General features: G+C 39.7%; 1 protein-coding gene across 1 annotated transcript in view; it reads right to left on the minus strand.

The window, feature by feature from the left end:
• The window catches only part of LOC116231202 (transmembrane protease serine 11E-like), a 39,322-nt gene that overhangs the window by 23,774 nt on the left and 2,476 nt on the right, over nucleotides 1–13,072 (minus strand). The window contains exons 3-4 of the mRNA XM_090139134.1: nucleotides 8,046–8,167; nucleotides 7,211–7,329 (exon numbers count right to left, since the gene is read on the minus strand). Coding sequence (XP_089995260.1) covers nucleotides 7,211–7,329; nucleotides 8,046–8,167 — 241 coding nt within the window. The remainder of the gene's footprint in view (nucleotides 1–7,210; nucleotides 7,330–8,045; nucleotides 8,168–13,072) is intronic.

Raw genomic sequence — 13,072 nt, forward strand, 5'->3', positions numbered from 1 at the left:
GCATAAATATAGAGAAGGGCTTTTTTTTCAGCCCCTCAAAAGGTAGGCTTTTCCCAGGAAAATTACTCTGTTCCCTTTGTATTTTAAGCTGCAGTAATATGTAAGAAGTAGAAATATAAGAGCAAACAGATTTTAGGATAAGATAACTTTTAGAAAATCTAGAGTATTTCAATAGCCATGCAGTCAAGTTACAACTGCCCAAATGATACTGATCACACAAGTATAGCACTGAAATTGGATTCTCCCTCTTGACAACACTGTGTTTTAAACAACCTCTTTCTTGACCAGTCAGATTTTGATCTCAGTGATATCAGCTCACATCTTTAATCACTTCACTGATTTAATTATCAGCAAACAATGCAGTAATTCTGGATCACGGGTCTATAATTAAGATAAGATTCTACCCTTAGTCACACACACTATCAATAATTGCCCTTTATTTCATTTTGAATTCTTTTTTCCAGCTCACGTTCACATTCATTTTCCTTGTGCTCACTTTATAACTTTTTTCTTGCTACATACTGGATCTGAATTTGAGTTGCTTTTGGGGAGAGTGGAGAGTGTAATGATTTTGCAACCCAGTTACATGCTTATTAGATGTTCTACCTTGATTAACCAACATAGGGAGAGGGGGCAAAAGAAAGAAAAATTAGTTTGTATGTGTATAGCTTAGGAAAATCACATTGCATGAAGAAGTTAAAGTATCACTGCATTAAATTTAAGAAATATTAGGCAGTTCGTTGATGACTGTAACCACTTCATCTTGCAAATTCTTACCACCGAGGTAGACAGATTTCAAACTGACAGAAATCTTACTGGTGATGAAGACCATTCAGCTGCAGCTTCACATACTACACTGCATCAACTCCCGCTAACATCTCAAGGTACATCCTATTTTCCTTTTTTTTTTTTTTCCTTTTCCTGTGAAAACAAGAACTGAAAACAAGTCAACAAAAAGAAAGCTTCTCAGTTTCAAAAGCAACATAGTGTATGCTTCTACTGGCAGTCATCATCTTCTTTTGATTTCAATGGGAATTTCCAAAGGAGAAGGTTTATTTCCTCTCTCAGCACAACAGCATTCCACTTATGTCTTTAAGACCACACCTGCAGCGCTCAGCCTCAACCTCTAATTCCAGAGCTAAACAAACAAGCTGTCAAACTGTCACCTTGCCTACTGGCACACTGCCATGTTTCCCACTTGGCAGAATTAATGAGGAAAGCTGCTTTCTGCTTTGTTTCCAACCTTGGTCACCCATAGAGGGCACCCTTATTGTATCCTGCCAGACCAAGGACAATACTTCGTTTTTGAGAAAGCAGTCCCTTAAAATGAGCTTTTCAAACAGAAATTGTGAAATATTCTACATTTATTTTAGGACTGCTCCTCACAGTACTCCTTAAAGATATTTCATATGAAAAAAAAAGGATGATTTTTTTTTCAACATACATTATTTTGGAGAAAAAGAAAAAAACGAATAATATTAGAGATTTTCTTATAATACTCTCATTAGAAAGCTTCATTTTTCTGTCTTTACTACAACAGCCATACTTCTAAATAACAAGGAAAACTGTCAGTTGAAATTCTGACATTTGCACTTTTTATCAGTACTAAGCAGATACTTTAGTGAGCATATTCTGTGCTAGGAATGCTTCATTTTAAATAAAGACATTGGGGTTATATTTGAAAACACTACCGAATCTCTTTTGAAACTTATTACAAACAGTAACATTCTTACTTAATTCACTTTGATGCCACAGAACACTTCCTCTGAAAAATCTTTGGAAAGATTTAGCTGCTGAAGCTACCATAATTTCTTATTCTCTGATCTAACTAATCTATCTTCATTTTCCATCTGTGTTTCAGTGGCTGAGAGGGAAAAACATATGATTTACAAAGACAGAGGGAGTAAGCAGGGAAACAGTATGAGAAGGAAATGGAGCTACATGGTACCTTTAGTGACCACTGCTTCAATTTGCTGTTAAAAAGAAAAGTCCAGTTAGGCTCCCTTGAACTTGAGCACACTCTACTTCTCAGGGCATGTTCAGCATGTTAGCCATTACAGACATCACAGCCTGGCCCCCCAGAGCAAATACAGTCTTAAGGACTGTTTCAAAAACCTGCTGGCTTAGATATCTACTCTTAGCGAGTTGACCTCAAGAACCAAGGAACACAAGGTCAAACAAACCACTTGCTTTTGGTGCATGTCTGTAGAGTCTTGTTTTTATATGTACCTTAACACGTACATGGAAGGTGTGACAGAAACACCTTGTATACAGTTCCAACCAACTCTGCAGATAGTTCGTGTCTATGAAGCATCTGTTTCACCTTTCTCTCAGACACGTTTCACTCCTCAGGAAGACCTGTCTCATGTATGACTGCTAAAAAAAAAAAAAAGCCAAGTCTTGTACAAGAGGAGTCTCATATACCCTCTCCCCCTGCTAGACTTCTAAGTTAGGCTCTATCTGAATTTCTCTCAGATCGAAAGCATAGCTAGTATGTCTAGCTTTGGCTATGCAGATGTGAAAGAAAGCTATTCACAACACAAATCAGGACTATATCAAGTTTATAATTGAATATAAAGCAGACAGCTAGTCTTTTGGTTAGGGGAACTGTCCCGTTGAAGGCTAATCTAATTGCCAAATAAGGCTATTGGGTGTTAAAGCACAGAGGTGTTAAGTATTTACGTGACAGTTGAGAGAGAAGGCCACACAAACTCACACATTGTAATGTGTGAAACCTCAGTGGGAAAAAGTGACCAGGTGGGTCATTTCCTGATCATCTCTAAACACTTGAAAAATTCTTTTCTGTCCCTATAGGACCTCTTCTTAGGTTTTGAAGCAGCTTTATGGATTTTGCCTTCCAACTCCCCAGCTCCCCATGTGTACAGCACAGACACTGGAAAACTGAAGTGTACTTCAGTCGTAATTGAAATGTGCCATAAACACAGGAAGTTCTGCATCAATATGCAAGGAGCTTCTTCACAGTAAAGGGGCAGAGCACTGGAACAGGCTGTCCAGGGAGGTTGTGGATTCTCTTTCTTCATGGATATTCAAGACCTGTCTGGATGCCTACTGTGCAGACTGCTGTAGGGAGCCTGCTTTGCAGAGGGGTAGGACTCTATGATCTCTGGAGGTTCCTTCCAACCCCTACAATACTGTGATTTTGCGCCAAAACAGCTGAGAATCTGCACTGTGTCACTGAGGATGCAAAGGACTACTCAGCTCCAACCCCTCTGCCCAGATCCAGACAATTTTTATGTTGGTTTTTGATGATGGTGGGAAGAGGGAGAGCCCAGGTACCTTGTGGAGGATGAGATGGCAGGGAAGCCCATGTTAGTCCACTCTGTGGCTTAAGGTACACATGGAGGGAAAACAAACACCTTGCCTCTCCCCCAGCAGTCCAATTAGTCAAGGAGGGAGCCACGCTACACTCCTTCCTGAGGAGGATCTAGCCACCCAGCCCACAGCCTGGCTTACAAAAGAGCAGGAGAGAATATGGGACAGTGGTCAGGGCAGATCTCCAAAAGCAGGGGAGAGTACAGTGCCTAATGCAAGAGTCCACAAAGGGAGTCAGACATATGGATTAGGGGAGAGAGAAGCAGCCGGACAGTAAGGTTGGCCAGAAAAGTAGGCAGCAGGGGGATACTAGGTGCCCAGGAAATGAAAAAGGTGGTGTAGACTGTACTCAGAGAGGAAAGTCTGTCTGAAAGACAAATAGACATCTCTCTTTCTCCTACAATATCTAGGAAGAAGAATCAAAAAGTTATTGTTGTTACGAGAAGGGCAGATAGGTACATTTGCAAGTCATTGGTGAGCAGAGTAAAGGCTGGTATTTACTCTGTTGAGCAACCAGCCATGTATTGAAGGGGACACAAGCCATAGTTGCTTAGTATCCATTAGTCTCTCACAGTCAAACATTTGCCAGCCTTTGTCTGAAGCAATTGTCTTTAAGAAGGTCTTGATGAAGTGCTCATTTCAAGTTCTCTTCAACACACAACTCCTTCCATTAGTATCAAAGACAGCTTTCCACACTGCACAAAGACAAGGAACCTCTATCTTTCTCCCTGCATACAAGGCAGTTGGCACTGCTGTCCAAAATCATCCCTGTCACTTGGATCCATATAGAGCTGGCTGTCTCAGCTCTGGCTGCAATTTGGGGTGCCAGGGGATCCTTAATTAAAGCAGCAAAGTTTAGAGCAGGGCTTTGGATATCTCCCTTGGGATGCTGTTACTAATAGGGTGGTTAGGACCTTCTGATGAAATACTTGGGAAATCTAAAAGAGAATGAATAGATTTTGTGGGAGAAGAAAAAAACAAGCTGGTACATGGACTAGAGAAAACCAGAGGGTACAACAGTGCTGGAAAACAGTGGCATCTAATATGTGCACAGATCATTCAAGCAATAAGTGGACCTACTACAAAACAGTGGCTGCAAATATGCCCTTTGTGTTCAGTTCAAGAGCAAAAGGTCTGGTACAATGCATTTTAGGCTAGGAAGGGAAGAATGACTGGTCCAGCCAGAAGAACAAGGAGACTGGCAGACTGAAACATCTCTTTCCACAGCAGCATTCAGTCAGGTTTGCTCTTGAAAGAGAGCACAAAGGGAACCCTTACAGCCACTCAAATGAAGCCAAGCAAGAAGCAGACAGCTTTCATCATCTGTTCCTCAGTCCCCCCCCAGCTCCACCCCACAATCCATTTTCCAGACTTTCCAGTCAGCCCTGAGATGTTGACTGGTACACTGGCTTCATCAGCTCTCTGGCATGATCTCCCCGCACTCCCTCCCGCCTTCAATGAGATAAGAGAGTTGGGAATGTCACACAATGGGTGTTACTATTCAGCTGTGGAAATCAAAGCAAACACCAGGATGTTTTCTGCAGGTACCAAGGAAGGCACGGGATGACCTATCAATGGGATGAAAAACCTTTTTCATGGAGAAATTTCAACACTCAGAAGAGTTCCTTTCAGGGTTATTCTGGGAACAAAGGAGGCTTCATAAGGGAGGGATCAGAGAAGGGAACACTAGCAGGGAGTTGCACTAACTCCGGTAATTTGAATGCTTTTGATTATCAGAGATGATTCACTTCTGTTCACTCTGCACACGAAGTATTGTGAAAGATGCTACATTTATCTGCATTGACTCATTATTTCACAACATGAGCTTAAAGTATCGTTACTACTAACGATGACTGGAAGGCTTGGGCATCTAAAACTCTGAACTTAGTTGGGGTAGGGCTACAGAGGGTTTTGGTAAATCCAAACTCATCTATCTACACTCCTATTAGAAAGATGGTGTGAAAACAATGATGATGAAGACATACATGTTTTGAGGCAGCTGTCTGCTAAGAAATCAAGAATATATTTCTGTTTCTAGGAAGATTGCTTTGATTTTTATCACTACTAACTGAGTTTTTCCTTTGACAGACAGACTCATGGTGACCATACTGTTATTGATTAGTGTGTGGAGTCGCTAAAAAAAACAAAAAAAAAAAACAAACAAAAAAACCTTATGGACAATTCTCAGTCTCATCAAGCAAAGAACTCACCAACTTTGAGAGAGCAAGGTGAAAGTTAAAGCCCGAATTACAGTCAACTTGTAAAAAAAAAAAGTCACAGGAATTAACGAAAGGCAACTGTCTCCTGTATGATAGTTACAATATTGCTTATCTGGTAGAATTAATGTACTCTGAAATCATGTTTCTCACTGCTCAACCAGCACTGGTATTTATCGTCACTACAGTCAGAAGTTCCCAGTGCACACAGAAGAGACAGTTTCTGAAGCACTGACCTTCTTTCAAGTACTTGAATTAATAGCCAGGTTCAGTGGACATTCTGGCTGTATGGAACAGTGTCTGAAAGAACTTCTTATCTAGAATTGGTGATTCTTTGCTGAAGGAGTCACATTAAAAAAAAGGGGAAAAAAGGTGACAATGAGGCAGGAGAAAGAGATTCAACTTCACTCAAGTGTTGTTCCTCAAAGACTTCTCAGCCCCTTCCTTCCTCCTAACTCAGCAATGCACAATGTTTCCTTGCTCAGGGAGAACATTCCCTCTCCATGGTCCTATCAGAAGGTTAAAAGCCTGCAATTATTAGGTAATAGCTGTCAAGCATAAACGCAGCTTATGTAAGACTGTACATACAGACATGCACCAGAAGCAGATCTTGTGAAATATGGTATAGTAACTAGTAGTAAAAAGGGGCAGAAAGGAAATAAGTACAAAAAAAAGAGGACAACTTGACTAAGATCTCCAAGGCTCTCAGCAATAGAGCTAGGAAGAGATGCTAGCACTGTCAAATCCTACTTCTCCAATACAGTGTTCACAGTGTGTTGTGAACAAATATGTCCCTACATTAAATGATAGTGGGGAGCAAAACATTGATTGTCTTATTAACTGAGTATCTGAGCAAGGTTGCTAAACAGGGGGTAAGAGATATGTATCAGACTCTAATGACTGAAATACAAAAAGATACAAGCACAATCACATGTTTATTGCTGTAAAGAGCTAAACTCTGTAATTATCATCTGTAAGGAAGTGTCTCAAGGAGAAAACAAGAAAGGAAATTGCAATCTATTTATTTCCATATGAGCACCCTCTGTTTTTTGTAGGAAGGTTTCCCAACAAAACATACCAAAGAAGCAGGAGAAAGGCTTGCGTATTGTTTTCTCAACACCAGTAGCAGTCTGACAGATAGAGTTCCCCACCCCCAATTAAGGAGAGGGTGTAAAAGCATGCTTCCCTTCAAGATAGTGGGGCAGCAGAAAAGCCAGAAAGCAGTGCCAGGTAGCTAGCTATAAGAGGAGGGAGAAGGGAAATAATTTGGTGTCTGGTGAATTCTGTCACGAGTGGTTGGACTCTTGTGTGCCTGGTGCTGTACACATATGTGTAAGGGCATACAGAAGTCATTCTCAAGGCAGGAAGAGAGAAGGCACAGACAAATTATCATTGATGTAAGAGGACACTGAGAATATTATCAATACCTACCTCACCACTGCAGTGACAAAGAGAGGTGATGTGCTAAAACAAGTTATTTAGGGACTGTTTAGTCTGCCTACTATGACCACAAATTTAATGCTACTTATTGCTCATGTCTGCTACCCAGGGTTTTAGGGCATACTGGAGACTTGTGGTCTAAATGATGGCTGTTCACATTAAAGCCTTTTCTATCATCACACAGTCCTTAATAAAGGAAAGGCTTGACAGTACCAACTTACCAGTCTCTCAACCCTCTCGCTCAGGTCTCTAAACCTTCCTGAGGTCTGTCTGGACAGTTCATTACTGTACTGGATGTTGGTGATTTTTATGTTGCCACTGTAATAGAAGAGCTTCTGATCTGTAGAGAGAAGAGGAACAGGCAATACTCACAATGCACCAAGAGCCACGAACTTAGAAGGTCTGGGGGTGACTAAGTAGATGTCTGGGGAGTGGATAATCCTTCACTTGTACTCAACCCATTCAAATAAAACTTCTAAAAGCTAGGAACCCAGGAACAAGAACTCAGTTCTGCTGGGCGATCTATGCCAAGCAGTGACAAATAAGAAAAACCAGTTTCTCCAGCAGTTACTTTTGTGGCCATTGAGCAGCATGTTGGGCTCAATGCGCACAAGATCACAAGTAGCATCCTACTGGTCAGCTACATTCCTTCCTGGCCAGCATGTTCACACAACACTGAACAGTGGGATGCAGTTGCTGGAGATCAAAGCAGGAGAATGGGGAAACAACACAGGTAGAATTGAGTGGAAGGTTCAGCTGTCACTTGCTTAACAAAGGCCAGAAGGCTCATGTGTTGACCTCATCCAGAAGTAGATCAAGAGGAAGATGTAAAAGGAGTGAAAGCAAGTGAAAGGCAACAGAAACCACAGCCCTAAGCACACTGCATAGCAGGAAATGCTCCTGAAAAGAGATCTGCAAAGATGCTAAATGAGGATGGAAAGAGCTCCAGAGAATCCAGTGGACTGATGAAAAACAAAATCTCAGCATTGTGCCATGAGCACAAAGGAGATGCACTAAAGGCAGGAATAGAACAGTGGTAAGTTCTGTAAAACTTACCATATGCCAGAAAATAAACTAGGAGACCAATGGTGATGGCTGCTGCCAATGCTGTTCCAATAACAATTAGAGCAATTTTCCATGGTTCGAGATGTCTTATTTTGATGGCTGGTTGATGTATTCTGAAAAAAAAAAAAAAAGAAAAAAAAAGAAAGAAGGAAAAAAAAAGATTTCTAAGAGGTATTTTTAATTAAAAAAAAAAAAAAAAGATGATGAAGTTTCCTCCCTTAACATCAGTTGATTCTTCCCGGCAGTATTGAGTTCTTATCCAACATCTTTAAAAATGAAACCACACTCAAGACTATTTTGAAGTAGATGCTGAGATTTGCCAGTCACAGAATCCTGGTGTAGACTTTGATTTTTTACTTTTCTTTTTCTTTTTCTTTTTTTAGGGCTCACTTACATATGAGTCCCAGTAAGAATCTTCTTATGTGATCTCTGACTGGAAATTTCTAAGAATAAACTGCTATGTTCATTTTTCAGCTAAGTGAATACTTGTAGAGCAATGTAAGCAGCTTTCGGTAAGTTAAACAAGCTGGCTATTACAGCACCTTTGCTCCCAGAAGTCCTTCATACAACAAAGTCAGTAAAAAGCATCCCATTATTTGTATAGTATGTATATATGCATTATCCAAACTGTTCAGTCTATTTTTTTTTCCTGCAAAGTAGGACTGGACAACAGTAACAACAACAAAAAGAAATAGATTTTGGAGGGATTGCTTGTCCTTCCTATTTTACTCTGGCTAAATCTAAAAGCAAAGACCAGCACAGTTCCAAGTACATTCACCTGAATGGATGAAATGACAGGGAAGGGCAGAGATAGGTGAGTGGACAACGGAACGCATGTAGGAAGCCTTGCCAGGTACTTTTCTCTGCTGTGCTCTTAATTACATAGGTGTTAATCCAAATTAATACATAGCAAGTCAATAGTCAGTAGGTCAATATGATATTTAGACAAACTGACTGCCCCCAAAAGATTATCAGAGCAAATTTTGCCTACAGCCATGAACCCAGAGACATCTTAAGCCATATTTTCTATGATGTTATCAGCCATTACAAAATACAGAACAGGAAGGAAGGGTTTTTGGCTAAGAGTCATTGCTGCTAGAGCCAGCCACCTCATGCGATAATGTTTATACCTTCAGCTCAGAGTACATCTGGGAAACAAGGCTGTGGGGACACAATCCTGAGGGTATTTCAGCAAGTTCTCACATTCATAACCAAGTAAATTCAGCTCGCCTCTGGAACATCCATGAACCTTAAGTTTAAATGCACTAAAGTTGAAAATCATTGCGAGGATCTGCTGCAGCGGCATCCTGACTAAGTCAGCAGGCATGTTGTGAACTGTGCATCAGAAGTAGGTTCTGGCACTCCATTGTAATTTCATTTTAAAGCCCTAACTACTTTAATGTTGCTTGGAAAACATCTGATTCAGACTAAACGTGATATTTGCTTGAGTGAAAAATGGAAGTTCTCATTTGTCGCTCATATCACTTGTGACTTTCCCTGGCTTTCCTATCTAGCGTTCCCTTCACTCCTCCTACCCTCTAGGATAGCTTATTAATTAAACTCTCATCTTGTCTGGCTTTCTTTAAAATGCATTTGTGAATACACAGCAGAAAAAAAGACCAAAAGTAAACAGTTCTATTAAGAATTTGGTGATAAGCAGCTCCAATTTTATTTCTGAGCCTACCAAAAGGAAACTTCCTTTACACCAACCGCAGATATGAGAAACATGTACATATAAATGGTTAGGGCTTCAGCTCATTAACAAGAATATTTAAGAAACATTTCAATATACTAATTTGCTTTGATAATCACTGAGGCTTTGGCTGATCAATCTCCTCTGGCATTTTTTCCTCATGTCTCATGTTACCTTTTTTATTAAGCCACACATTCCTAGACAGATCAACTCACAAGCGTTCAGACTCAGATACAAGAAATTATGAAGAAGTTAGGGGCAGTTTCCTATAAACTGGCTTTCCTTTCTAGCAGACAATAATCTTGATTATTAGAAAGTAAATAGGAAATAGGATAATTTAAATAATTTGAAAAGAGAGTTTGTAAGCATTTTGGTCAGAATATTGATCAAAAAAAAGTCTAAGACCCATATCTTCCCATCTCTAATACTATTATTTTTACTACCCGTGCTTATTTAAAATGTAATGCCAAAGTTACTTAACCAAGCTTCTAATGCTTGCTCACTGCTTGGAGTCTGATTTCCACGGGGCACATTCATTGACCAAGGCAACCTTTATGGATAGGTCACATTAATTCAGTATCTATTAGGACTCAGCTTATTATATGAGAAGTCTCAAAGCTCTAGTAGGGTTAGCAGTAGCTCTTAGGTTGAATCATTAAGTCAGCGGTGAGTTCACTTTTAGTTTATTGTGTTTTATTTTTCCCCTGTTGCTCCACCAAGCAGTCCAAACTAACATATTTCTTCCTCTGCATTTACAACAATATGCTTTGCAAATGTTTCTGCCATGTTTGAAGCGAGACTAGGTTGAAAAAACCCCAAACCTACCTGTAACCCCACAACTAACTTGACACAACCAACTCAGATTCATTATCTTATCTTAGACAGTTTCATTTAAAAAAGAAATTTTCTTCCTTAAGCTGAACAGAAGGAAAAGCACTCAGAAGGTCTTTCAGCTATAATCATACTGGCATAGCCCCAAACCAAAATGCTGGGTTTGAGAAACCCATTTAAGAGGCTGAATGCCAGCTTCACACCGCAGATGAGTGTAAAGAAGTAACGGCCTATTGTATCAGTGAAAGAATGGTATCAGACCAGAAGTTACTTGGCTGGGATGCAGTTATATAGACAACACCATGTAATGTATTATAAACTTTCAGAATTCTTTTGCAAATAGTTTTTTTTAAAACCCTTATTCTTAATTTATTTCTTTCAAAGTTCCATGTTCCATTTAGCAAACAGAAATCCTCATCTGCAGCAGTTACTCACTACGTAATCTTCCTCATCTACATGACTTTCACTTAATTCATGAAACCTCTAAGCTGAATTTCCTCAGATAAGCAGATGTTTGATAAATACATCTTAAGATAACCACTTAATAGGTGAGGCAGTTTTGGGAGAACTTGTTACCAATGAGAGATGTTTTCTTGTGAGTTATCAAATGTCCTTTGGTTTTTATGCTATAAAAGACAGCTTAAGCAGATCCCCATGGTTTTAAAATGTGCAGTATTTCATTCTTATTTAAGGTGCTATGAGAAAAACTTATAAAAAGTATTTCATCAGCATTAGCAATAATGGTACTATATAAATATACACATAATAGGACAGTGACAGTATACTAATCTGTTTACTGGGTGTACAGAATACCACAGTAGAAGAACTATACATACATGGCTCCTGAAGAATTCTGCAAGTCTGATATAACAGACCAGCCTTCCTCCTTTGTGACAGTTTGTGTGCATGTGACAACTTATATCCACTGAGAGTTTGGCCCAAAGCATTCAGATTTTCCTATGGTTTGCTGAATAATTTCATGCTGAATAATAAATTTGTCCACTTTATAGTTTATCAACAACTGATGGGCTGAGTAGATAAAGAATGAGATGTTATGATCTAGCAACATTTCTTTCACTGAATAGATATGGACAAATTTCTTCGCAGCTGCTGAAATCAGAGAAGGTTTCATAGCCAAGAGGTGCAGATGAGCGAAGGGCAATCCTCCAATGACAGCGGAATTCAGCAACTCCTACATTCATTTCTGTATGAAATCTCTTCCTGTTATCATCAAATCTGTCCACAGACCGCATGAAGTTGTCAGACTGTGGTATCAGAAAGATATCAAACTAAGCCATCCCAAGCTTTGTGATAACAAGACTTCATTCAGAACAAAGATCGCTGTAATCGGAAATACAGAAATGGACAGAGTATGTGATGGAAATTGAATGCCTTAATTTAAAGGTTTCAGCTGACCCAAAATGCACCATCATAAACTATTAAAAAGTTAGTAGTGATGCACTTTTGCAGCACTCTCTAGTAGGAACAGCAGAGATCAGAAACACATTTGATACTACATTGAGGCTTGCTCAGTTAATGAAGATGATAAGATTTTAAGACTCAGGAATAACTTCTTTGTCATTCTGTTTTTCTATCTGAAAAGCTCAGAAAATGAGTGTGTGGCAAGGAAAAAACAAACAGTAATAATTCTACTGGTATCAAATCAGGTGCTGCGTATCACAATTTTACCATGATTTTCTGGAATCCAAAACTAGACTGGGGCAGACAAATGAAGAAGTTTCTGTTTGACACCATGCAGGAATATCTGCCTCCTGCAGTAATCAAGTTTAACTCCCATAAATGCCAATGCACCATGACTGTCCTTGCACCAAGGCTGGTATTCATTTCCTGCTACACCTCAGCAGTCTGTAATTTAATACTTATTTTGCCCACCTACTAAATGACAAATTGGTGCAAGTGGCACTGCATTTCCACCTACATATTCACTTTTAGACTAACATAGACAACAGTAGCTACTGTGCACCTCATCCTGCCCGTCCACAAGATCTTCACAAGGAAGTTGAGGTAGGTCACTGCTCCTCAGACCACAGGGCACAGCACAGCAGAGGATGGACAAGACCGACAAGGCTGTCCACTCCATCCTGTTTCCTTAGTAGCTTTGCTTCCTGAAGGATCTTACAGAGCACATGTTCCAGCTTAGCTCAAACTGCTGTAAAAAGAGGCATCCTGAAATTGGATAAAGCTAGTCTCTTGTAAGAGACTAGGATACAGTGTGATGCACTCAAAGAGCAAGTTTCACAACTGTACACACACATCTATATCCCTGGCCAACAAAGATCTGGACATCTAACAGGCTACACTAGGTCTCTGATTAAAACCAGGCAGTCTTATTCCTTCTCCAAATATGTAAATATACAGCTATCCACCACATTTCCCCCATATACTTAAGATTTTACAATAATTTAAAGAACTATTTAAACAACTAAATCCTTTTCTCACTAAGAAACAACCAAAATGGACTTAAATCTTGTTT

The sequence above is a fragment of the Phasianus colchicus genome, chromosome 4 (genome assembly GCF_987193195.1).
Source record: "Phasianus colchicus chromosome 4, bPhaCol1.hap1.1, whole genome shotgun sequence".
Classification (NCBI taxonomy): Eukaryota; Metazoa; Chordata; class Aves; order Galliformes; family Phasianidae; genus Phasianus; species Phasianus colchicus.